We start from the raw sequence: 26,428 nt of genomic DNA, 5'->3' as shown, positions 1-26,428 counted from the left end.
CCCTTCCTTCTAAGGCATCTTTCCCCAAGTGTGGATGCCAAAGGCTAGGCCAGTCGACAGACCCCCCTCAAAACTAAGCATGCTTCGTACCATGCTGTGCTTGAGTAAATAAATCTGAGCAATGTCTTTGTTTCCCTTGGTTAAAATGCCATTTGCATGTTTCTAATGGACCTCAGTTTTCCTTCGAGCAATGATTTAAAAGAATTAATGGTCTGAATAAGCTAACAGTATTTCCCTTGCAGGAAGAGGAGATTGTACCATTTGGGGCAGGACTGCTCTGGAAGCATACCTCCCAGCACATGCTGGTTTCCCATTGCATATTCAGTACCCTCAGTTAACCTCTGCAGGCCTGGCTGAATACCAGTATTGAGATGCAAGACAAAGCCCAAAGTCACTGCACATTCTCAGAGAATGAAAGGCACTCATTTCAACTTCCTAACACTTCTCCCGCTGCTTTTTACATTTTGATTGCTCCTTGAGATCCCAGGGATTGATGAGAGCGACCTCTAACAGCATTTTTTTGTGTTTGGGTCAGAGTTGAGGGGAAAAAAAAAATCTAAGTCCTCAGTTATTGACTTGAGAAAACAAACAAACAAACAAACCAAACGAACAAACAAACAAGAAATAATTGACAGAGAGGGCCAAGCCAGAGGCCAGCACAAATTTTTCAGAGTAATTTAATTCACTTGAACCCAAAGTCAAGGTAAACAAATCTGCCCCCTAACACTTTATCCTAGAGAGTGAGTTCAGTTGTCACTTGAGTGTTAATACCTCTGAAGGAGAGGCGTCTGGTGTTCCCATCTTTTCCTTCTTTAAGAGGAATCCTATGACTAGTTGCAAGAAGTCACCAGAAGTCTGTAGTAGAGACCTGATTTAAGAAAGGACCTGCTTGGAAATGTGTGGTATCTGTAGTCAACAAGGGTTTAAATAAATCCGTAGGCTCAGCATTGCACACAGTTAAGACAAAATCCACAGTCCTAACTGTGAATCCTAATCATTTAGCTGAAGTGATGACTGGAGACCAAAGATGACCTGAAAACTGCCAAAAATTGCCCTGGTTGTAGGACACGTGGTAGAATTGCACCAGCCTTCACATATTCTTGAGATGGAAAACCTAGGAAAGGGTTGAGAAAACAATGAAGATCTGTATGGGATGGAGACCTTCAGGCAAACTGAGGGACTGACATGGCAAAATATGGAGAAGAGGGTGTATGACTTTAAAATGATCCTTTAAGACTGTGAAGACATTTCATGCTGGGTGGGTAATTGGCTGTTCTAGCTCCCTCTCTCTTCTCCTAAAGGTCACAACCAAAGGACACGGGCAAATGTGTAGCCAGATGTAGTTAAAATATTTAGTAAGGAGAGGTCTATGACAATGAGTACGGAAGAGAGAGACAAATGGATATTTACTGGTCTGCAAATGTAGGAACCAAGAAGACAGTAAATAGCCTCCAAGAGTCTTTAAACTGGTTCTTAAAAATATATCTTTAAATATAACTTTTATTTAATTACAGAATGTTACCAAAGGTGCAAGACACAAAATTGTCATCAGTATTCAGAAGCTCAAAGAAAGACAAAACCTCCTGAAGTCTTTGGAAAGGGTAAGTTATCACCAGGTGAAGGCACATCTCCACCTTTATCACGGGAAGATTCTCAGTCGAAAGTGTCACTGGCAGACCTTTTATAGAGTGTATCACCTTGTTTCCCTACCAGAGGCAGAAAAACATGAAAGGATTTTCAAGTGAACTATCCTGGTTCCCCAAGCTTCTGGGTAACCTGACTGCTGAAATGTACTTATTCCCTGGGTCGAGGCAGCCTGTGACCGGCCATCCCAGTAAACTCCAGGTTCAATAGAGGGAATGAAAATCATTTGGCTGATAAGCACCTATCAGCTGCTACTGTCCCTTTTCGTTTGTTGCCTAAACAAGTTCTCTTCCTATCTTTGTATCCGGACATCACCCTGGTAATGATATTTTTAGGACGTGGTGACTTTATGATTTCATCTGAGGTGCAGAGGAGAGCAGGCCTGTTCCTGGGCTGCCCTCTGCCCCAAGTTGGGATTCTTGTGCATAGCTGTTGGGAGGTGGTTGGGACTGGTGGGTGGAAAGCTCTGTAGGGATGTGCTGCCTGCGGAGCCTGAGTGGTGAGGTCCTCTAGTGTGTCCAGGGTGATTTTGGAAGGAAACAAAGTATTGAGGGAGGTAGGGCTAATGCAAGTTTTGTAAGAACATAAACGTTTTAATGCAGTGAGAGGTTTTTTTTTTAACTTATAAAAATAGGGGCGCCTGGCTGGCTCAGTCAGAAGAGCATATGAGTCTTCATCTCAGGGTCATGAGTTCGAGCCCCGCATTGGGTGTAGAGGTCACTTAAATAAATAAAACTTAAAAAAAAATTTTTTTAACAAGATGTGTGTATATAATTTTATATACAACATATAAAGTTATATTTAATGCATATCACATAAAATATAAAGTATATGTATAGAATAAGCATATATAACTTTATAAGGAAAGGGGCTTTAAAGCCATGGGATAGATATAGAGGCTAGTCACATGCCCATCTGTGATGAAAGGTCTGCCCCTAATTAAAGTAAATCACAAATGACACGTGACCTATCCAACTGAACCCGAGGTTATTGTTGTTCTTAATTTTATGATAACTCCTTTACCAAGCGGTTTGTCTAACAGTGATTATTGCCATCTTTAATATAAGAAACAATTCTCTTTTGGGGACCATTCAAAAGGCCAATTTTCTCCTTATCTGTTAGAAAGCACAGAAAGCTTTCTGCATAATGACTAGCTTGCTAAGTATTACGGTGAAAGGGTGACTGTCCCCCCACCCCACCCAACCCCCACCCCTTACCTCCAGAGCATCCTTTAGGAACTCACAGGAACTCTGCACTGAGGAAATGCACCCACCTGAAAGACGAGATGCAACTGCTGTTTGCTCTACTCCCTGTAGCCTTGGGCCATATCTGTGTGTGGACACACGAGGGCACAGGGTGGCACAGGTGGCCTTGATATGCCACAGACTTTCTATCTGGCCTTTGATGAGTCCGTGCCATTTCACACCTAGGATACTAGTGATTCCACAAAAATACTTTCTGCCTGGTTCACTGGAATGGGAATTTTTTTAAGTTTATTTTTATTTATTTTGAGAGAGAAGCAGAGTACAAGCAGGGGAGGGGCGGAGAGAGACAGGGAGAGAGAGAATCCCAAGCAGGCTCTGCACTGTCAGCACAGAGCCTGATGTGGGGCTCAAACTCATGAACCGTGACATCATCATGACCTGAGCCTAAATCAAGAGTCAGATGCTCAACTGACTGAGCCACTTAGGTGCCTGGAATGGGAATTGATAAAAAGATGACAAATTTCATACAAAGTCTGAGAGCAGCTAATGATCAAGAGAAGAGCAGTAATGAGTTTATTTCGACGTCCCTGAGGAGGAAAGCTTGTGCGTCTAGGAGACCAGCACGTTCAGCTTGCTTCAGAACACCTGAGTACAGACACTTGTGTGCTTGTCCCTTCAGGAGCTCATGACCTGGGGTTGGGGGTCCTCAGCATCCACTGGGGACTCAGCCCCTTGGCTCGCTCCTCTGGGACCCAAGGCTCTCCTGCTCTTTGAGGGAGGGAGTCATCCCTAATGTGTTACCACTTAGGCCACCAGCGGCAAACTCCATCAGCCCTTTCTCTCGTGCTCCCACACGTCCTAAGCTGGTTATGCTGTTGAAAATGCTATCATCAGGCCTTTGCTTGCCTACAGCATTCTTACCTCACACAGAACCTGGGGCCCCGCCCAGGGCTAGTTCATAATCAGTGGTTGCTGCAGATAAGCTCGATGTCCAGAGCCCTTCCACTCAGCCTGAACACTTACTAAGCAGCTGCCTTGGACTACATTTACCCCATCCACTGGAGGCTACCCGTGAGTAACACAGTAATATGTGGCTCCTGCCTTTGGGGAGCACGAGATGCACACTGTGACACAGACATGTCACACAGACACAGCCGGTGCTCTCAAATCCCTTGTGATCAGTGTCGTCACCGAGGCAGGTGGGGGAATCTTCCTGGGATGAAGCACAGCACTCTGCAGTGGTGACGAAGAGGGAAACCTCGGAGGGGCCGACACTGGCTGGAAGACTCGTTAGGAACCTACAGCCAGACTTGGTGCACCCTGGAGCTAAGGCAGGGCCCGCGAGGGTGGAGAGGGATAAGAGAGGTCGTTTAGCAGAAGTCCAGGCAGTGGCCTTGGTGCCGTGCCATTTGGGAACAGCAGATATAGGAGGAGTTGCCAGGTTTGGAGAAGTGGAGTTGAGTTCAGTTGGCCAGATTGAGTCTGAGGTGCCTTTGGGACACCCAGGCAGAAAAGGCAAATTAGCGGCCAGAAGAACAAGGCTAGAGTCACAAGGCCTTGAAAGACTCATCTGTGGGTCATCTGTGCATAATGGCAGTTGACTCCTCCAGAAGTGTGTGCCAAGTGGAAGAGCTGAGGACAGACCCCAAGAAGCACCATCCAGAAGATATGGAGGGACTGAACAGTGACAGGCTGAGCCCACCCAGGGGATCAGAGAAGCATTTGAAGGAGCAAATCCCATCAGGTGCTGTGGATGTGTCCTCTACAGTGAGGACTGAACACTGCCCCCTGGAACTGGCTGCCAGCAGGTCACTGGTGGCCATGATGAGAAGGGATACAAGGAGAAAGGAGGGATAGAAGCAGAAACTCAGGAACCCAGAAGTGTGAATGGGTGTTGAGGCCATGGGGTAAGGAAGTACAGACTTCTCAAGATGTTTGGTGGAAAAGGAAAAGGAAAGATTAGAATGTTGCTGGGGCAAACTTTTCAACATTGATCTTTAATAACGAAAATGTTTCACATGCTTTTATTCACTGTCCTTTTTCAACTAATTCCCAAACTATGAAGCTAAACTATTCCCTGGGAACCTGGCACAGAGAAAGGACGGACACACACACACACACACACACACACACACACACACACAGTGTTCCCACAGCTCCCTGTCCTGGCTGCATGCTCACACTCTATGGGCCCCAGAAACTGTAAGCATCTCAGGGCAAGGATTCTATTGTATTTGTTTCTAGGTCCCTGATGCTTCACAGTGCTTAGCTCCTGGTTGGGCCCAGCTGGAGTGTGGTGAATGAAAGGTGGCAGGGGAGTAGATTTAAGTAGGTGCAGGAGTGCTATCTACTGTGCAAGAGGTCCAGGTCTACTCACACTGGGGGAAGGATGGGACCATGGTCAGTGTGTAAGTGTCAAGACACTGGCTGCCCAAGTTCTGTCTTCCAGACGATTTGCCCCTTGCTGCTGTCACGTGCCCTGAGAAAGGTTTCAAACCAGTCTTCCTCTAAGACCTAAGAAAGCCAAGTGAGGGGTTGGCAAGTAGCTTCCTGTCCTGTGCATGGGCCCTGAGCTGTGCCACCAGAGCTGACTGCTGGCATTGGTGGGCCGGCCTTCGTGGAGGCCTCTGCCTCGAGCTCCCTCTGCCATGAGCTCCTCGGCTAGGCACATTAGCAAACGGACAGCTTCATTTTGCCTCTTTGTGTTTATAATGTAGGAGTATATTTATGGTCTGAAGGATCAGTAGAGACTTGGGTTGGTTCCCTATTTTTGTCAACATGGAGAATTAATTCTCACAGCTAGTTGGAGGACACTGGATTGGGTCCCACTTGGGCCATTTTCTAGCTTCCTTCTCAACTTGGGCACTCAGTGTTGAGTTCTAGAATTGATTTCTGAAGAGTCAGATATGTAACCCTACAAAGGCTGGCGTAAGGGGCATTGTTAACTGGTTAGCCGAGTGTTTTCTTTGAGACAGTGGCTTCAAGTCTATGGGGGAAGACAAAACAAAAAAACTCTGCATGATTCCTGATAAGTTATATTTGACAGAAAGTGTCCATCATTATTCATTAGGTTTATGGCTTCCTTTTTGGTGTGGTTGTCTCCAGTGGAGTAAGGTAAGATTTGAACTTGGGGCAAGTGTATGTTTCCTGTTCCAAAGAGTTCAGCTATTAGCATAATCAAAATCCCCTTCCTCCATCACTGAGTAACTACAGAAGCCTTTTTGCATGTGACAAGAGCCAAGTGAGGGTTGTTTGGTGGCAGTTGACACAATGTCATGAGCATGCATTTGCTCACCTCAGTGTTAGCTGTCACGTGGGATGGCATGGCAGGGATGCATGTGATCTCCCAAATAGGCCAGCCAGCTCTGCCTACTCAGCTCCCACTCAGTGAGGAAGCTTCATCCCTCCTCTCTCCTTCTGCTTCCCCCCTCCCCCCCCACCCCCAGTCAGGGGCTGGACAAGATCAGGAGCCCCCACATCCCAGGTACCAGTTAGGCAGTTGGCAGGAAGTGAAGGACCTAGAGGCAGGGATCCCCCCCACCCCAGTTGGCACATAGTTGGATCAGGAAAGGCCATAGGTGCTCTCCTGTCATGGGTCAGCTAGCTTGCCTCATATGCCCTGCCCTGATAGATCACCAAGTCCAAAATCGACTGACTAGTCACGTGACTCCATCTAGACTCTGGAAAAGACTGGTCCAGTCTGGGCAGCAGGAAAACTGGGAATGACTCCTGCCTCAGGTTTGCTGGCGTAGGCAGCAAGCTAGTCTTCCCCACGCCATGTCTGCCAGGTTTAGAAGGAAGGCCGTAGACTCTCAAGCTCTCCTCTTTAAAAGAAAAATGGACGCTCTCCTCTAAAACAGGCTGGACAGTGGCCCTGGCCAGGACTGAAACAATGCTGATGGCTACTTAGCATTTCACTTTACTCAATGACCCTGGGTGCCAACTAGGCTAAGTTTCTGCTTCCAACCTCCTGAGCAAAGCAGGTTCCCGCCAATGGTGGCGCTGGGCTATTGGTGTTTTGCTGCCCTGAACTGAAACGTGCCTATTCAAGGCTGCCGTCCTCCAGTTTCCTTTTTCTAATCACTTGATAGGAAGCCCAATGTGCTATCGATTGATCAGAAAGTCTGGTTGTAGAGGTGATCGTGTTCCATGGGCTTGTGTTCCTGGATACCATCAAGCAGTTTTTCTTAGAGGAACCCAGGAATGGACTGGTACTCATGCTTCAGGCTTTTGAAATGATGTCTTTGCCATTCTGTGCTCTCAGGAGAGTAAATACTTCATTAGTAATCAGGGCCTTGATTGTCAGTGTCCTTCCTGGGTCCCAAGGAGAGGTCTGTTGCAAAAGCACTTGGGCAGCACTGGGGCAGAGGGCCGGACCGCTCTCCATGCCAAAAATGATTCCCAGGCCCTGACACCCAGCCACAAGCGTCAGAGCCTGTCCTGTGCCTCTGTGAGGATCTGGCACGTAGATAAATGTCGACCAGAATCAGCGCTCACTCTTTTTCCTAATAAATAACCACCAGTATATCAAACTGTATGTGCAGAAGGCCCCAATTTTATTATACAACATATAAAACCATTTATATTATGTACAAGTTTAGTTGATCCTTAAACAACATGGGGCACTGACTCCTCCCCTGTGCAGCTGAAAATCCATGTGTAACTTCTGACTCCCCAAAAACTGAACTACTAATAGCCTACTGTTGACTGGAAGCCTTACTGAAGATATATTGTACGCTATATATGTTATATTCTGTATTCCTATAATAAAGTCAGCTACAGAATAGAAAATGCTAAGAAAATCATCAGTAAATTCTCAACACTGTACTGTATTTATCGGAAAAATCCGCATGTAAGTGGACACACACAGTTCAAACTCATGTTGTTCAAGAGTCAACTGTATTGTATACACATATATTGTACATATTTCTCTCCAGAATGAAACTTCAACAACATGTCACTCCCTTGCTCAAAACTTCCCCTGATGTCTCTTCTCATTTAGAAAAACTCCCAGCTTCCTTGCCTCCATGCTCAGGCCCCAGTAGAAACCTCATTCCCCACCCTCTCCTCTCCCCATCCTGTTCCACCTCCTTGCTATTCCTCACACACCCTGGCATGCCCCCACCTCAGAGCCTCTGCCTTCACCATGCCCTCTGCATGGGGCACGCTTTCCCAGGGTCCTCACGCCCACATTCATTTGGGTTCCCAGTCCAACATCACCCCCTCAGACAGCCTCCCTTCACAGCCACCCTGGCCTGCACACTAGCGCAGTATGTTCATCTCAGGGTGGGTTGTAAACTCCCCAAGGGAACCACAAAGACTCTTCCCCCCATAACCTCTTGCCTAGGACAGTGCCCAGTTCATCACAGCACTCGACACATACCTATTAACAAAGAAGCACATGACATGGGAACCTGACCCTGACCTGCAGCTTTACAGATATTAACATCCTCACAACCACCCATTGAGGCAGATGTTATCTTTATTTTATACACAGAAATAGGTACAGGGAGGTTAAGTTGTTTACCCAAGGTCATACAGTAGTGTCAGAATTTGAACCCCAGCATCTGTCCTAGAGTCTGTATTCTTTGAAATTTTACTTGTTTTGAGAGAGAGGGAGAGAGCCAGCAGGGGAGGGGCAGAGAGAGAGAGAGAGAGAGAGAATCCCTAGCAGTCTCTGCACCGTTAGGGCAGAGCCCAAGGTGGGGCTCGATCCCAAACACCATGAGATCATGATCTGACTGAGATCAGACACTTAACGGACTGAGCCATCCAGGCACCCTCCTAGAGTCTGTATTCTTAACCACTGCCCTGTGGTGCCTGTGTCATGGGCTGAGGGTGTGAACGAGCAGGTCCCTTCATCCTACACAGGACAGGAAGTTACCACATGACCCAGCTTTATTATACAGCTTCTAAAGTGTGTGCATGTAAAATATATAAATGCTTTTTATAGAAATTCACTGAGGAAGCCAGGGAAGGAAATATACAAAATCGTTTTAGTGATCACCTCTAGATGGTGAGATTTTCAGGTGATGTATATTTTCCTCACTATGCATATCTGTATTTTGCCAAGTTTTCTACCGGGCTAATAATAGAATGATAAAATGGCTGCATTTCCGAAGACTGTTGGGATGAAGGGGCCAGCAGCTGTGAGTCCCGCCTGGGAATAGCTCCGGGCAGGGGGAGGGAGACGTCAAGGTGGGCCACCCCCAGTGCTGACCCTAACCAAAGTCTTCTCCCTCTGGCCGTCCAGGACATCATCGAAGGGGGCAACCTGCGCATCCCGCTCCAGGAGCTGCACCAGATGATCCTGACTCCCATCAAGGCCTACAGCTCCCCAAGCACCACCCCCGAGGCTTGCCGCCGGGAGCCCCAGGCCCCCCACCCGCCCTCACTGATGGGCCCTGAGGGCCAGACCCCTGACTGCAAAGACAGTGCCGCAGCCACTGGTGCCACAGCCACCGCCTCCGCTGGGGCCAGCGGTGGGCTCCAGCCACACCAGCTGAGTAGCTGTGATGGGGAGCTGGCCGTCGCCCCCCTGCCGGAGGGGGATCTCCCTGGGCAGTTCACACGTGTCATGGGGAAAGGTAGAGCCTGATTCTCCCACCTCCGCCATTGTTCTCTCAACACCACTAATCAGAACTCCTGGTTCCTGAGGAGCTTCCCCAGGGTGCTGGATAAACCTGTTAGGGTAGATGCCATTAGCCCATTTACAGATGAGGAGAGTGAGGCTCAAAGGTTGTCATTTGGAACTGAACTCCAATCTCTCTGACCCCCAGAGGCCTCTTCCTTAACCCTGTCTCCTTTTCTCTTCCACTCCCTCAAAGCTGGGCCCTCCTAGCAGAGTGAGTGCTCATTGGGCCTCTGGGCCTGCGGGCGGAAGGAAGTCAGCCCTTCCCTTAATACAGACTACTATTTGAAGGCACCATAGCCATGCTGTGTGCCTGTCTGTGGAGGGCAGACTGAATTCTCATGTGATTCTTTGGGTAGGAGCACTCTTTCTACCTCCCCCGTGCGTGGCACAGTAACTACGTGACTATCTTTGAAAGGTCCAGTGCTAGAATAATTTGCGCTTACACGGGGTGTCCCACAAGAAAGTGTGATTATTTTAAAAATGCAATGAATGCCAGTACTTTTCCTTTGGGAAGAAGAAACAATTTTTTTTCTTCATTGTCCAATATTTCAGGTCATTTTATTTTTTTTTTTTTTAATTTTTTTTAACATTTATTTATTTTTGAGACAGACAGAGACAGAGCATGAACAGGGGAGGGTCAGAGAAAGAGGGAGACACAGAATCTGAAACAGGCTCCAGGCTCCCAGCTGTCCGCACAGAACCCGACGCGGGGCTCGAACTCACGGACTGTGAGATCATGACCTGAGCCGAAGTCGGACGCTTAACCGACTGAGTCACCCAGGCGCCCCCAGATCATTTTAAAGAAACCAAGTTTTTACCAAAAGAAATGGACACCTGAGTCTTAGAGGTGCAGTGAGAAACTTCCCATGTGCCCACATCCTAAAAAAAAGAAAAAAGACTTACCTCCATAGGAATCTGGCTCAGAGGAGACTTGTATCATCCCTTTGAGCTGAGATGGCCAGGGTGGGTCCCTGGTCTCCTCCCACTCACCTCCTAGCTGTCTCTACCTCCCAACCTCCCACCCCCGATGGGGGCTCTTCACAGTGTGGGATTAGAACAGATGACCCCCTGGGTAAAGATACATGTGGGAGTGGATACCTGAGTGTAACCCCTGGTGGGCTCGGAGACCTGAACTTCTCTGGCATGGCTACTTGTTACCATTTAGCTACTTTCAAATAAATTATAAATCCATGCTCAACATAAAAAATCAAAACTAAACAAAATGATGGAAAGTGAAAAATAACCTGTCCCCCAAGCCCTGCCATCTTCCTCTGCAGAGGTGACTGCTATAAACAGGTTTAGAATATCCCTTCAGGAACTTTGTACTAATCGTATACAAGCACATGAGAATCCTTTTCACACACAAACAGGTGTTGTTTATACATTTTTCTGCAGCTAGTTTTTCCTACATTATATACTTTTAGTATTTCTATCCATACGATATCACCACCCTATTCTTTTTTAAACGTTGCATACTGTTCCGCTATATGCAAAAAGTATAATTTAACAGGACCCCAGTTAATGGACACTGAGGTGGTTTTCAAGTTTTTGTTATTACAAACAATGCTGTACTGAAAATCTGTGTGCAAAGACATGATATAAGAGGGATTCTGTGGGGCGCCTGGGTGGCGCAGTCGGTTAAGCGTCCGACTTCAGCCAGGTCACGATCTCGCGGTCCGTGAGTTCGAGCCCCGCGTCAGGCTCTGGGCTGATGGCTCGGAGCCTGGAGCCTGTTTCCGATTCTGTGTCTCCCTCTCTCTCTGCCCCTCCCCCATTCATGCTCTGTCTCTCTCTGTCCCAAAAATAAATAAAAAAAACCAAACAAACAAAAAAAAAAAACGTTGAAAAAAAAAATTAAAAAAAAAAAAAAAAAAGAGGGATTCTGTGACACACTGGTTATTCAGGATTAGGAAGAGAAAGGAATCATTATGCCCAGGTTTCAAGCTTGGTCTACTTGAGTGCAAGGCATTTTCACTTCTGACATCTTTTGTCCAACCACCTCTACCGCAGCCTTCTAAACACCCCCATCAAAATCAGAGCATCACCGCCTCTAGGATGAGATTAGAATGGGCTATGATATCGGGGTCATGAGAATCCCAGTGGGGGTGTGCACTCTACTTGCTGACTGACTCTGCTCGGTCTTATTGCTTCAGTTTCTTGAGTGTGTAGGTGAACTTGTGTGTGTATAAAGGTGTGTTACCACTTTGAGAAAACAACCCTCCAATGACGGAGTAGCGGGCTCCTGCCCATGTGTGTGCCCACACACCTCATGTCCTAAAAGATGTGCCAGACTCATTCCTCCAAATGAGGCGCACAGTTCATTCATCAAATGATGAAGACTGCTTTCTGAGAACGTTGATGGTCTCTGATGCCTTTGAACTCTCTTCTCCAAAGGAGCCTCTTTCAAAGATAGAGCTCAGGACACGGCTGCATTCTTCTCCCAGAGTGTCTCAGGCTGGATTGCAGAAGGCTTAATATAGAATGGTATGCCTGGAATTAAGCGAAGGGGCTTCTCAAAGCGAGGGCTCCTGTGGTGACCAAGCCTTTGACTTCAGTGGAATGAGGAGCCTCCTGGCCTTTTTTGTGAACCTTACGTAAAGCCACAGGCACACATACCTCTCAAAATATTGGTCCTGAAAGGAAATCAGAGACAGATCTCCGAGGTTAGAATGGGTATGCATGTTTCTAATTCATCTTTTCTATTTTTTTTTCATTCACAGTGTGCACACAGCTCTTGGTCTCCAGACCTGATGAGGAAAATATAAGTTCCTATTTACAGCTCATAGACAAGTGTCTAATTCATGAGGTGAGTAGTAATGGATTTCACAAAACTGTTTTTCTCATTGCTTAGAAATGGTTCTCAGAGTTTCTGTGATGTGATCACTTGGGTCTCCCAACAACTTGTTTTTGAAGGGTAGACAGGCATTAATCATAGCCTGGGCAGAACCCAGCTATGGTGGCTTCAAACCTAAGCACAGCCTGTATGTGACTTTGGTGTCGAGATTCATCTAGACTGAGCTCTGATGTAAGGGTGAACGCCTGAGAGAAACTTCTGGCTCTGGAAGAATACCTGAGTGACCGAGCCTGAGGTGGTTAACACTCAACCCTGCCACCTAGTTTTGGCGTTTTCAAGTCCTTTTAAAATTTTGTGTTGAAACATTTTGTCTTTTGGCTCAGGGAAAGTTGAAGGAGGGTGAGAGAGTGTGCAAAAAAAAAAAAAAAAAAAAAAATCATGTGTTTGTGTGTGGTCTGATTTGTGATTTTTATAGGAATTGTGTTGAGCCACATGTCCTTTTGAAGGAGGACTGAGGCTGGCTGGAGGTGTTCCCATTAGACTCAGTGCAAGTGCAATCTTCCTGATGGAGCAGACCGGGTCCTGGACACTGCTGGGCCGGAGCAGCCGCCTGCCCTGGCAGTTGCCCTGAGACCTATGTGGAGACGGGATTGTGTCTCGGACCCAAGACTCCAGTAGCTTCTTGGGAGCACCCCCTCAAAGAGTCATAGAGATAAGAGTCACAGTGTAGGCTTTGGAAAAACTTAGCACTGAGGTCTTTCTTTGGGACTTTAAGGTTAGAATAAGATGGCAAAGGCCCCCAAGTCTCCTCACCTTTGCCAGGTTAGCAGCCAGAGCCCCAGAAGTGCAGTGGGCCCCAGTGAAGGGAGACACCCGGCACAGAGGTCTGTCCCCCTTACCCACTGCCCCACTCACACTGCCCTCACCCTGCCAGCTGCCACACAGGCCCATCTGTCAAAGGCCGGCTCCCTGGGCCCCCACCCCCCCTCACGTGCAGGTTATGGTCTCCTTCTGGGTTTCCTTCCCAGCTACTGACCCACAGTGTCCCCTAAACTCTCCTTTTTGCTATTTCCTTTCAGCAGCGCAAATTCTTGTGTCCCTCTCCGCAATCCCCAACTCACTCTTTGCTATGTGCAGTCCTGACACCCTACTTGTTTTGACCAACAAAAAGCAACAGGAAGAAAAGAAGGCAAGAACGTGTTGAAGAATTTTAGAACTCATTCATTCCACAGATCTTTATTAAGCACCCAGACCCCATCCCTGACTATGTAGCTTATGGTATGAGGGTAGCAGGGGAGACAAAAGGAAACCAGGTCATCACATACATGAGGATAAGGCTGTCCTGGCATCCTATGGAGCCCAGGTGAGGAGCGAGGCCACCAAATCCAGAACCGGAAATGGCTTTTCCTCAGAGGAACTGTCCCCAAGCTAGGTCTGAAAGGCAAGCTGGGGTCTTGGTGGTAAAGACTCACCTAAGTAGGTGGGAGCGCTCCAGGCAGAAAGAACAGCATTTGGAGAGTGCTGTGTCTTAGGGGGGGTGGGGGGGGGGGGGGGGGAGAGTATGTTTGGAGGGGGTTGGGGGGGGACTGATAAGGGGAGGATTTAAATTTATATAAAGGAACTAGAACCTTGCATCCTCTGCCATGCCCACACTCACACCAAACCTTCAGGATACTTGTAACCAAGTTACAAGTTACTTTCCATCTTGCCTCAAGTCTGCTGAGCCCGCAAGACAAAATAATGAGCCCTCCAGCTGCCTCCGTTGGACAGTGCACAAGCTTCCTAATTGGTCTCCACCAGCCCCAAAGCTGTGGCCTGATGCTTCTCACTTTCCTGCCACTGTGCATGCCCTCCTTGTGCAGCCTGGCTCTCTTTTCCATTTCCTTAGAATATTTAGCAAATGCCTAGTTTTTTTTTTCTCCCTGCCTGCCCAAGTGATTAAATGCAAAGATGGCACCATGTGGACTCATCTGCTGGCAAGAGGCCTCGACTGCAGTAGAGGGACCTGTGGCTGGTGGGAGTCACAGGCAGAAAGGGGCTTATGCTATGTCTGCTCGCCTGAATTCATGTCCGGATGGAGAGGACTGTACTCTGCTTTGGGAGGGAAAATGCTGTGCAAGACCTTTTATTATTATTTTAGTTCAAGAAAGAGGAAACGTGTCTGAATAATTTTCCACAGGCTTGGGTTATTCTGTTGGGCAGAACACCTCCTCCCTGTGAGGCCCTGTCGAAGCATGCAGTCTCCATCCTGGCTGAGGTTTATACCTGGGCTCCACAAAACAGGACTCCCTTTCACAGCCCAAATGTGCTATTCCTTACCTGACTGGATAGGATGTTGACCGAACCTAGACACTTTCCTTCCTCCCGGGGACAAAGGGACCAACTCCCTAGAGTAACAGAAGGGAGGACAGGAAAGTTCTGAGTTTCATTTCTGAGACTACTTTGCTGCATTATAATCCCTGGCTTCTTGCCTCCTCACCATCTCCAGGAGGTTCTGCAGAGAGGAGTTCTTGCCCCTTTTATGAGCCTTTTTTTTAATCCCGCCACAAAAGCTGTGGGTCACACCCTAGCCATCTTCTTCCATACAGACTCATTGGTTCGGCCCTGATAGTGACACAGGACTCGGAAGTGGCTGACTCGCTATGTCAATCTGTACTATGGAGGTTCCTTCCCCTCCAGTACCTGAGGAAGCTGCTACCAGCCCAACCCAGAGCTGCCAGTGGAATGGCTGAGGTCATGTGTCAGCCATCCCAGTTGACAGCGGAGCTCCCATGATGGAGTGCTACTTTGCAGACACACACACACAGAGACCAGCTTCTGGAAATCGCTCATTGCCAGCCATGACCCAGCTCCTCTCTGTGCCTCCCAGCTGCAGCCTCCAGGACTGAGAAGTGGCCACCACACTCACTCAGCATGGCTAAGGGGCTTGATTCTATCTGCAACCCAGAACTAAATGAGCCTGGTGCCAGTGTTGAACGAATGAGCTGACCTCTCTGGGGCCAGGGGGTGGGATATAAACATTTCCACCTTCTTGGAAATGTCCTTGGAAGCACTTTGAATGCATGTCTGTAAAGTAAGCCATTTCCTCCTTTGTCACTTGGAAACTCAGGCCAGCTGTCCTTCAGGCTGGCCCTAGACCAGCTCGGTATTACAGTTTTGACAACTTGAAATCATTTGTTGGGGGCTAAAGGTGATTGCTAAATACCATATGTGACAAACATTCATACACCACCACCACAGGGCTGGTTTGCACAACCAGAAAAACCCTGGCTAGAGTATCTATGAGCAGCAGTTATTGAACCATTACTAACAGTCAGGTATGTTCTAAGTATTCTAATTGCATTTCATGTGTTGTCTCATTTAATCCTTACGTCTTTTTGAGGGAGATATTATTATCCATGGTTTTTAGAAGGAACCGAGTCTCAGCTAAAGGAACTTGCATAAGGGTATGCAGGGATTCAAACCCTGTCCATATCCATCCAGAGCCTTCCTCCAACCAACTGGGCTGGACTCTCCTCCCCAAGTCATCTTGATCAGTGCACCTGCATCCTGTGTTCTCAAACTTTGGCAGAATAAGCCAGTCAAAAGGAGAATCTATCCATCCCTTTATTAGTCTATCAGCGATGCTTGCCTTTCAAGTTTTCAGACATTCATGTATAGGTGGACACTCACCAAGCATTACCAACAAATGAGAAGGGAACACAGAGTAGAACCATGTCCTTACCTTGTAACCATGAGACCATCCTACCATGCACCTTAAGCAGTGACTGCACCTCTTTAATGAGGCATGGAATCTCTGGGTTGGGTAGACCTCCTTTAGTGGATATCCTTAAATGTGTCTGGCTAAGGTCATCCAGCAGGAAGGGGTTTGCAAGTCAATAATTTTTTCGCAATATAACTAACATCTTTTTGCTTTTTTGTTCACATAGCTCCCCTGTGTTTAGGTCCTTAAAGATTAAATGTCATCTGGAGAAAATTAAGCTGTCATTTTTTTTCTCTGTTTAAGGAATCGGTTTCCTTTATGGAAAGTAGTCATATAGTCTGTTACTCTAAGTAATAGTTTATTGCTACTTAAAGGATTTTCTGTCTTATTGACAAAAGTACATGGGTATGTTATCTCCATCATTGTTACTGCTAATCAATCAAAGCTGATGGGTCTCCCACAGGGTGTGGGCCAATGTTCTAGTCTCCCGCCAGGGGATTTCTATATTGCATGTAGGGTCCTCAAACCATCTAGAATGCCAAATGTCCGTGTTCCATCTGCAGCAGAACTACCAGGGCACCTGTTGCAAACATCACCTGGACTCCTCTCCAGATCTCTTATATCAGGCTCTAGGTATGTGGGAAGGGGTCTAGGTCTTCTTGAGGGATTCTAATATAATACAGATTTGAGTGTCTCTGCCTTGGGGACTCATAACCCCTATAAAGTCTTTCCCTGGACTTCAGCATACACAAAAGAAGGCGTAATACAGATGTTAGTGTGTTATGAAGCAGGCAAAACACCCCCTCAATGCCAATTTTACTAAAAAGGATTTGAGAAGGCATCAGATCTACCGATTTTCCTAAAATTTAGGTCAGGACTGGTGCACTGGGGTTTTTGTAGGGCACAGGATCCTTTAACTGGAGATTTCTCAGCAAAGCCCCATGCCCTATAAAACCCCCAGTGCACCTATCCTGACGTATAGTATAGTATAGTATAGTATAGTATAGTATAGTATAGTATAGTATAACATAGCAGAGACTATTCTTCCATTTTCTGAAACCCTGAAGACCACTCCAGGGTGACCACACACCATCAAGCAGATTGATTTTTGAAGTGGTTTAGCATTTCCATTGATTATGAACACATAGGGGGCCTGCAAAAGCCAGAGTATTCAACAGTCCATTTTGCAATTCATTCTTGGTTAATCTGTAGAGTCCAGAGTAGAGTCAGGAGGAAGGGGAAAGTGAGTATGGATCTGCCAGAAATGCAACCAAAAACAAGGGTTGTCAAAAGCTTAATGCATGTACTTTACCAGGCACCTCCAATGTCAAATAACTTGAATTGTCGGTACAGGTGGCTCCCAAGTGAAACTGACTGCCATTTGGATCAGGTAGGGAGCAGGTGAAGAAAAGGCAACTGCCAGAGACTCCGATGTTCCCCCTATTAATTGCATGTTTCTCCCTCTAATGCCAGGCTGCGCCACCCATTAAAAAGTCCTGTTTGTTTTTGCAGGCATTTACAGAGACTCAGAAAAAAAGATTGTTGTCATGGAAACAGCAGGTGCAGAAGCTCTTTCGGTCTTTCCCTCGGAAAACCCTTCTAGACATATCAGGATATCGACAGCAAAGAAAGTATGTTGGGATTTTGTTCTTCTTAATGCACGGTGGTTCCCTGGTGTGTCACTGCCTGCCTGGGTTCCTGGGCAGGACTATGGCAGGCATCACCATTCCTTGTCCACAAGGATGCCCTGTGGGGAATTGGAGATCCCTTAAACAGATGGGGTTGGGAAAAGGCTATGGAGAGAAAGCATGCCCAGAAGAAGAACTGAACATGATCTTTTGTAACTCAATTTACATGATCAAAATGACGGTATTAGTCCAGAGGGGACGGGTATGATTTAATGAATGCCCACAAAACAACTGGTGGTTGATCCACAAGAGGGGGCCCTGAAAGGACAAAAATGGGTTCTATTAGCACCTTACAAGGTAGTGTCATTTTTTCTTCCTTCTAGCTGCAGACTAGCTAATTATAGTTGGTGGCAGGGTGAAGAGCCCAGTGCTGGTCTATTTTGGTCTGAGCTGCAATCTAAGAGTGGAGCAGTACCACTCTTGATTTTTCATAGTACTTCAGCTTCTTGGATGCAGTTAAAAATAAGCCTTGTTGTACTTTAGAACCCATTACCTTAATCTGGTTTTAAATTAAAGAATCCAATTGCATATTAAAGATGAATTACAGTGACAATCCAGGGGAAGAATCAAGGGGGGTGTGGGGTAAAGCCTTCAACAATGACAGGGAGTTGGGGGGAAACAAAAGACTGATATACAGACATCCTGAAAAATCAACTTTCTATTGTACATTTTTAAACATGAGCAGATAATTTTTTCACTTGTACCTAAAAAGTTCTGAATTCATTTCTTCGTGTATATAGAGAAGCTCTGTGTTGTTAAAAATTTTGGCATTTATTTGCATAAGTGTGCCTTAAAACATCACTATTTCACATTATTTAAGGGAGATAAGGATAGTTGGGATTTATGAAAACCTTTCATTAAAGATTAATGTAAAAATTGAAGTGTTATCATATTCTAGCATATATAACACCATTATTTATTAAACAAACATTTAGTACTATGTGCCAAGTGGTATCCAAGCATTTTAGGAATATTAATACATATAATCCTTGCAACAATCATATGAGGTACAGTTGCTATTATTAACTTCAATTTACAGAGGAGTCTGTAGGCAGTGGTATCCAGGATTTGGACCAGGCAAGCCAGCACCAGCTGCAGAGTCAGTGCTCTTAACCATTGTACATGCCACATGCCAGGCAGCTCTCATAGACTCCAGCTGATGTGTAGAAAAAAGTCAGGAAGAGCAGCCCTCTTTATGGCAGCTCCCTGTCTCCAAGCTCTCTGGGGTTGCCCTTCCTGGTGGGATGGACTGGACCACCTGTGCACCCTGAGGATTGCCAGGGGCCCAGGTAAAAGGCAAGGCCTGCTCTTTGGCCTCCCATCTCAGGGACTACCCCCTTCCCAGGCTCGCTCTCCTTATAAGGGCAACAGTGCATCTCTCTCAAGCGAGAGGATGAGGTTCCAGACCCTCTTGCCAACACCAAGCCCTCAGGAAACAAGTTCCAAGGAGAAGAAGGACTTTAGAGGATAAAGATAAAGATAGAGATTTTAAGCTCTTTGCTTCTCTCAAGACTGTCATCCCCTGCCTCTGTCTGCTCTGCTTTGTCCTTGGTCCATATGAGAGTTCCCATTAAACCTGACCTCTCTAGAGTGTTATTAACTAACGTTTGTCTTGGGCTACCCAAGGTTTGCCATATTGGAATCTTGATGGACCTGTTTTTATTGGTAAGAATAAATTCACTCATCAATTGTGGATGTTCAATTGGAAGTTGCTAAAGCTCTAGAAAATAATTTGTTCTCATTTATATTATCCCTTTTTATGCTATTAATGAGATCTTTTTATCCTATTAATTTGCTTTGAAGACCTGTTCCTCCCATAGTACAAAGGTAAATGCAGCCCAGCCCCTGCATGAATTATCACAAATCCCCAATTAGTTTGTTCTTATTAATGTTATTTTCTCAGTCTTTTCACGCATTTCAACGTAATGAAATCAGATGGTCAGATTTAGGAAAGCAGAGGTGGGCAGAGTAAAAGAATAAGGAATGAGGGGTGCCTGGGTGGCTCAGTCGGTTAAAGCATCCGACTTCAGCTCAGGTCATGATCTCACGGTCCATGAGTTCAAGCCCTGTGCTGGGCTCTGTGCTGACAACTCAGAGCCTAGAGCCTGCTTCAGATTCTGTGTCTCCCTCTCTCTGCTCCTCCCCTGCTCACACTCTCTCTCTCTCAAAAATAAGTAAAAATTTTAAAAAATATGTTAAAAAAAAGGATAAGGAATGAAAACTTACTTGTGTCACTTGGTCCTCTCCCCAGAGAGAATGATTATGTCATTAAGCCTAGTGGTCTTAAGTAACCTAAGCCCTGACTCTGGTTGCCAGAAGTGGCAACCCTCAACAACTCTGGCTTTGTAATAACCAACTAAGTATGTCACAGTAGGGCCCCACAGACATTAGAAAGGTAGCCTATCCAAATTCTGCCCCCTCATCTATCCTGACCCCAAAATGTTCTGGGCTCTACCTGCTGCATACAGCCCAACTCATGCATCCTAACTTTAGGAGTCCCTAGAGCCCTCCTGTCTTCAGTGACCAAGTGTCCCATAGCAGAATCCTCTGCCCACATTGCTCAAGAATATAGTCTTGCCCTTCCTGGAAGCACAAATCATTTTAGCATCACTCACTGACTACTGTATTTTGCATATGAAATAGCTTTTTAAAAATCCAACCGAAAAGGAAAATGAGCAAAAAAGCTATCTGCACTAAATAAGGAGAAGTCTTAGCATACTGAATCATCTACCAGGTGGCCAATATTCCAACTCTAAAAACCAAAGGACTAGTCTTCATATTAAAAAAAAAAAAAAAAACCACTTGATCCTTGTTTCCACTGGTCGTGGATCTCAGACTATCCTTCTCAAAAGAGGTCTCCTAGATCACATGAAATTACTTTTATCCCCTCCTGGCCCAAATTTCTTCTTTCAAACCAAAAAAATTTAATGCTAGTAAAAAGGAGGTGGGAAAGGATGAGCTAGATACATATAACCCATGAATGTCCTTCTTACCACACATAGATGGGCCCCTGACAGAAATCAGGAATCCTTTCCTTGGCCACAAAAACCTGGAAGTGGAAAGACACAAGTCCAGAAACCAGTTGCAGCCAGCTCACCCATGGAATTCTCTTCCGTACCCCCTTTCCCCCTTGGAAATTTAGGCATTCTGGGAAGAAGAGAAAACATTCTCTGAGATTAACAGTGCTGATGGCTTAGATGCCCCTCTCCACCCCCCACAACCCTTTCTCAGGAAATGACTGTTTTACAGCACCCCTGCCCCCAATCATCTTCAACTGGTTAAACTACGTCAGCCCTGTCTCCTGGAGTCTCCTCACAGGTTTGGTACAGACCTCCCCTGTGTGGCTGGGAAAGCAAGTCTGTTCCATCTTGTGGCTGTTGGAGGTAAAGCACTGTGAGTTAAACACCAGTGAATGACTAAAGCTGACTCTTCTTGGAAGGAATGTGCTGGTTCCTGAAACCCTACTGGCTGCTGTGTACCCTCCCAGAACCTGAGGCATGTTGAAGAGGATGAGTTCTTGGGCACTGAGGTCACTGAAGCAATGGGAGCACAGCATCCGAGTGCAATGCCAGGGGTCCCTGGCAGCCTACGTAGGTCCATGTGGGAAAGCACGCAACCTCCCGATCTTTCTGCAGGAAGGGTCTGTGGAGTGGGGAGCTGTCAGCATCCTAGGTCTGGAGCGCTTGCAAGCGTCATCATCTCTGTTCCCCTTCCCTACTCTCAACCTGGGAGTCAGAGCCCCAGATGTGGGGTCAGCTTTTCCACAGGGAGAAGAAGCATCATGATGACAGAGATTCATTCGTTCATTCAACGTGCACTTGCTGTACCAGGAGCTGACTCAGGCATGGGACATGCAGGACTGATGAGGACAGACACCTTTTCTCTCTTGGAGCTTACATCTTAGTGGGGCTCACTGGCTACTCCCTCCAAGTGTGCCATACAGACAGACATCAGAAAGACTGTGGTGTGACAGAAGGAGCACTGATCCTGGCTCGGCTGCTTTTGTGCTGTGTGGCTTCTTGATGGGCACGTGAGTGCTCAGGGCCCTGGAATCCAGCACGGAAGAAAGCTGAAGAGCACCCTGGTTAACTTCCTAGGCACATATTGCAGCGCTGTCGCCTGCTGTCTGTGTGACCTCTGCAAAATTGTTAAGCTCCCTGTTTTATTTCTCCAGCTGTAACAGAGGATAGAGCACCTACTTCGTAGGGTTGTCGTGAGAACTGAAGAATTAACGTGATAGTCCCAGGATGGTGCACATGATAGTCACTCTCGGATGTCTCTTAGCTGTCACTTTAATCATAGCCCTTTCCTGGCACAGAACCACCCCCTGCCCCTAGATAGACCTCACAACTGTCAAAATGTAGGCAGGTTCCAAGGAGGCATCCCACTGGCAACCTGGGTTTGGGAAGGGCTAAGGGTGACTGACAGTCTCCCCATTCTTCTCTGTTCCCTCTCACAGTCGCGGCTTTGGGCAGTCTAACTCCCTCCCGACACCCAGCTCTGTAGGCGGTGGTATGGGCAGACGGAACCCACGCCAGTACCAGATCCCCTCCCGGAACGTCCCTTCTGCCCGCCTTGGCCTCCTGGGTACCAGTGGATTTGTCAGCTCCACCCAGCGCAACACCACAGCCAACCCCGCCATCATGAAACAAGGAAGACAGGTTTGTTCTGCCCCGAGAAGAAGGGTGGGCAGCCAGGCTCAGGGCCTGAGGCTTCAGGACCTACCCCCACATGACCCCCGAGGTGAGCGGAGAGGCCAAGGGAAGGCCGCAGTGAGATACACGTGGCCCTATGCTGGGAGGGAACCAGCTGTTTGCACTGTTTCTCTGGGAGACACAGCAATTACATGGCTGTACCTGGCTTCATGTGCATTTATTTAAGACGCTCTATAACCACGTTAACCTTTAATTGTGTGGGCCCTGCACATGAGGGCCTTGAGGAAGCACTGCGAGACCTATCTTTTATTTGCCTGGCTCCTTTACCTGACCCAGCAGACCTCAACACCTCTCAGATCTGGGTTCCAGAGGAGCCTGAGCATCTAAGGAGCTTTCTCAGCCTTTTTATTCATGGAAGATAGCTCCTTTGTCACGGTCCCAGGTGTGGTGGAGAATCCAAAGAGGAGCCTAAGAGAGGCTACCAGAGGGAGAGCTGGAACATTCTCTGCCTATTCAAGGCCAGGCTGCCCAGAGGTCTTTTCTATGCGGTATAGAGCTGACTTCCGTCCCAAAGCTTCTCACCCCAAAGTCCTGTTTCTCTACCCCACCCAATGCATTGCACCTGTGTGCCCAGCTCTGTGGGGCTCTGCAGGTTGGGGCTGGGAGTAGAGGGACACAAGTGGGCCTGGGTTGTCATGAGGAACTTAGGGATGACAGATTGGTTTAAAAACAGGAAAACAGCTCCAGGCAAAATGGGCAGCATTTATGCCCCAGGGGACAGGACAAGGTATGAGAGAGCCCCACTATCTGACTGTTGTGGGAAGCCCCAAATCAGTTCAAGAGGAAGTCACCACTAGGACACCCGCGTGATAATAAACGCAAGCTAAGTGTGCCAGCTCGTTGCCAGCTGAAAGATTCTTTTTTCTCCCCCTCGCTTTGTAGTAAGTTGTAAGAATCTCAAAAGGAAAATCAAATGAGAGCCTTGAAATAGTTTGTGCTCTTCGTTGCAAACATTTATAGAACTCTTCCCATCCCTGAAAAAAGTGATAGGAAAAGCAAAGGCAACAAAAGGGATAAAAAGAGTTTTGGAGATAGTAAGGGAGAGAGCTGTCCAGATTAAGCTGGGGCTTAGAGAGGCCCGGGGCTTGGAGAGGGGGATAAAAATGAATGGAATCTAAACCCCCTCTCTATAAATATGCAGATGGATAGCCTGCAAGCCTTTTTCCAGAAGTTAGCAAAGAGTTCTCCAGGGGTATTTGCCTCTTGAATTCTGGCCGGTAGCCCTGCTCTGCACCCCCTCCCCTGTCTGGACTAATGGTTCCCCTTTTGCATTTCTCATTAGAACCTCTGGTTTGCCAATCCTGGGGGCAGCAACAGCATGCCAAGCCGCACCCACAGCTCAGTCCAAAGGACCCGCTCGTTGCCTGTGCACACTTCTCCACAGAATATGCTGATGTTCCAGCAGCCAGGTAGGTCCATGCACTTGATCTCTCCCTCTCTCCTCCCCCTGACACAGGGGAGGCCAGGACGCCAAAATAGATGCCCCTGTGAACCCAGCCGGAAAGTGCTTAGCCTCGACTGTCACCACGCATTCTTTTGAGCTTATAGAAGCCTTTCCTTTTTTAAACTGTGCCTTGCCAGCATGAATAGCGGCTGGCTGGCTGGGAGCCAGCACATGGAGCCCCAGAGTCGGTTGCAATCTGACGGGGATATTTTTGATACTAGTCATATTTCTAGATTGATTAAACCAGAGTTATCACTGGAGGGCTATTTGGGGGAGTTGGGAGGGGTTCCATGTGTAGTGTGTGTGTGTGTGTACTTTGTGTATACGTGGGGGGATGTGCAGGAAGTGAGACAGAGAAAGAGAAAACTTGACAGCATTAGCACTAAGAGACTTCCCCTGGTTTGGGAGCGCCTTGCAAACATGACTTATTGGACCAGTCATCTTCCCTTTACTTGGTTAAAGAGCAATTTGGTGCACTTCAAGTCAGCTGCACCTCTCACCATGAGCCTCCTAAAACAGAGTAGCCAGAATTATGCACAGACAACAATTGCTTGCACACTTTATCTATGCAGACAGTGACCTCTTAAGACTCCATGAGTCCTATGAAGCCATGCAGGCAATTACTGTATCTAGCTAGGTGACCTTCTAGGCAGGAAAATCAGGAACAGGTGTTGTACCTGTAGGAAAATACCCACCTTAGGCAGTAGACACGCTCTATACAGTAAGTCTTATAGAACTTTAAGGAGAGGAAATGTCACTGTGGCCTGGGTGGGCAAGAAAGCTTCTTGGAACTGGAGCTGAGCTTCAGGTGACAGGGGGTGAAGTGGAAAGAGGAGGGTGGAGTTGCAGGCAGAAGGAGTGAAGAGAGCAAGACTGCAATTGTACTATCTCAGTGAGTTCCAGAAGCCGTGGCTAAGTCAAAGGGTCAGACTGAAGTAGCAGAGAGTAGACCAAGGGAACTGGAAGGATTACAGCTGATGATGAGGGCTCTGAATCCAAGGCCGAGGAGCTCAGGCCCACCCATTCTCAGTGAGGAATGTATGGAAGATTTTGAGCAGGCATGTGCCTCGAGGAGGTGGGGAGACACTGAGGAGGAAGGGAAGTGAGAAGCCACCACAAGGTAAGGTGTGTCAGGAAAGGACGACAGTCCAGATGCTTGCTTGAGGTTGCTTCTTGACTTCTAGAACCTCTCCTCTTTGCATACTTTTGTTTTAAAGCTCCTTTTCTCTGTTTTGATACTTATAACTTCCTGGGAAGAAATATTTGATAAAATTTAGGGACTCTGAAGGTCTTCTCCCTAGGTCATTTAGTCTCAGTCTCTGTTTTGGTGCAGAATCATGTGTAATCCATTCCCAATAAGAGAATCTAGACAATATTGGGAGACATGCTGGGTACAAGGAGATCTTTCATCCTGACCTCAGTCCTGGGACTGCAGCCCAGCCACCTCATAGCCTCACAGGAGCCCTAGCATAGCTGACCACTCTCCTTCTCCTTCAATCCCTATATACTTGTAGCCTCCTTGCTCCATTCTAAAGCTCTTATCCCTTCCTTTGGCTCTCTTCCAAGTCCTCAGTCCTCTCTTTTTCCCCACATTCTCCCTGTCTTAATTGGGAAGACCAGGCCCACCAGGAAGAGTTGGGCCATCCCTAGGAAGACCATTTGAGTCTGTAGATACAGATCTCCCACCTGCATTTTTGTTTCCCCTCTGCTGTTGTAGAGCAGTTGTGAGCTGCTTGCTCATGCTCAGGGCAACTATGACCCTAAGATCATTTGCATGCTCTTCCCATGAAGCCTGTTATTCCCATAGTTAAAAAATCAAATAATACAGGAGGGCTTTTAAGAAAAAGTGACTGCCCCTTTCCCCTCCCCCTCCCAGCCCACAGTCTCATCTCCCAGAGGCAGCCACTTACAAGGATTTTCAGTTTTCCTGGTAGTTAACCCAGAAGTCTCTAAATAATGTTCTTTGTATGCTAGACTTAGAATTCCAGAAACTGCTTGGGGACTTTTTTGGAAAGGGGGGATTAAATTAGCCTCTAGCATAAGCATTACAAACCCACCTCCAGCAAGGGTCTGATGAACCCTGGCATTTCTAATAATAGCCAAGGCATGGGGACAGGGCTACTCCAGATTTCCTGACTGCAAATACACTGGTGAGTGCTCGGCAGGAGCCACTCCTAAGTCCTGACTAGCACACTCAGCCCACGCTGGGCGGCTCTTCCTGGGACATGGTCATGAAGGGTGAGGCAGGGCACAGCCATGACTCAGGATCCCTGGCTAAAGGGAACAGAGGCTGCACAAAGTCACTGTCATGGGCGGAGGGATGCTCCTCTTCAGTCTCCAAGGTCATCCCTGCCCCTTACAGATCAGACACTGGTTTTCAAGACCAGAAGTCATAACCAGAACTCTTGCTTCTTCCTGAGGAGACAGCCTCCTTCACAGGGCAGGCCCATCTAACTGCCATAGCCAGACCCAGATGAAGTTGTCCTAGATAGACGGGGTCTCTTGGGCCCTTCCACCCAGAGCAGCACATCCTTGTGTGCCCTTGCCTAGTTAAGGCAGGGATCTAGGGGCTGGTGGCCTGGGGGGGGGGGGGGGGGGGGG

At 47.2% G+C, this 26,428-nt stretch overlaps 1 protein-coding gene across 7 annotated transcripts in view; it reads left to right on the top strand.

Annotated features, from left to right (window-relative positions):
• SAMD4A (sterile alpha motif domain containing 4A) overlaps nt 1-26,428 on the top strand; it is a 207,585-nt gene that overhangs the window by 169,674 nt on the left and 11,483 nt on the right. For 6 of the 7 annotated variants that reach the window (XM_049612752.1, XM_049612750.1, XM_049612751.1 and 3 more), the window contains 6 exons: nt 1,515-1,601; nt 9,103-9,436; nt 12,204-12,289; nt 17,493-17,611; nt 22,128-22,329; nt 23,666-23,792. In XM_049612752.1, the coding sequence (XP_049468709.1) occupies nt 1,515-1,601; nt 9,103-9,436; nt 12,204-12,289; nt 17,493-17,611; nt 22,128-22,329; nt 23,666-23,792 (955 nt within the window). Of the gene's footprint in view, nt 1-1,514; nt 1,602-3,813; nt 3,921-9,102; nt 9,437-12,203; nt 12,290-17,492; nt 17,612-22,127; nt 22,330-23,665; nt 23,793-26,428 lie in introns of those variants that run through there. The other variant, XM_049612756.1, reaches the window with a different exon arrangement.

Source organism: Panthera uncia, assembly GCF_023721935.1.
Source record: "Panthera uncia isolate 11264 chromosome B3 unlocalized genomic scaffold, Puncia_PCG_1.0 HiC_scaffold_1, whole genome shotgun sequence".
Classification (NCBI taxonomy): domain Eukaryota; kingdom Metazoa; phylum Chordata; class Mammalia; order Carnivora; family Felidae; genus Panthera; species Panthera uncia.
Note: the sequence above shows the minus strand (reverse complement) of the source record. Positions and strands in the feature narration are given on the sequence as shown.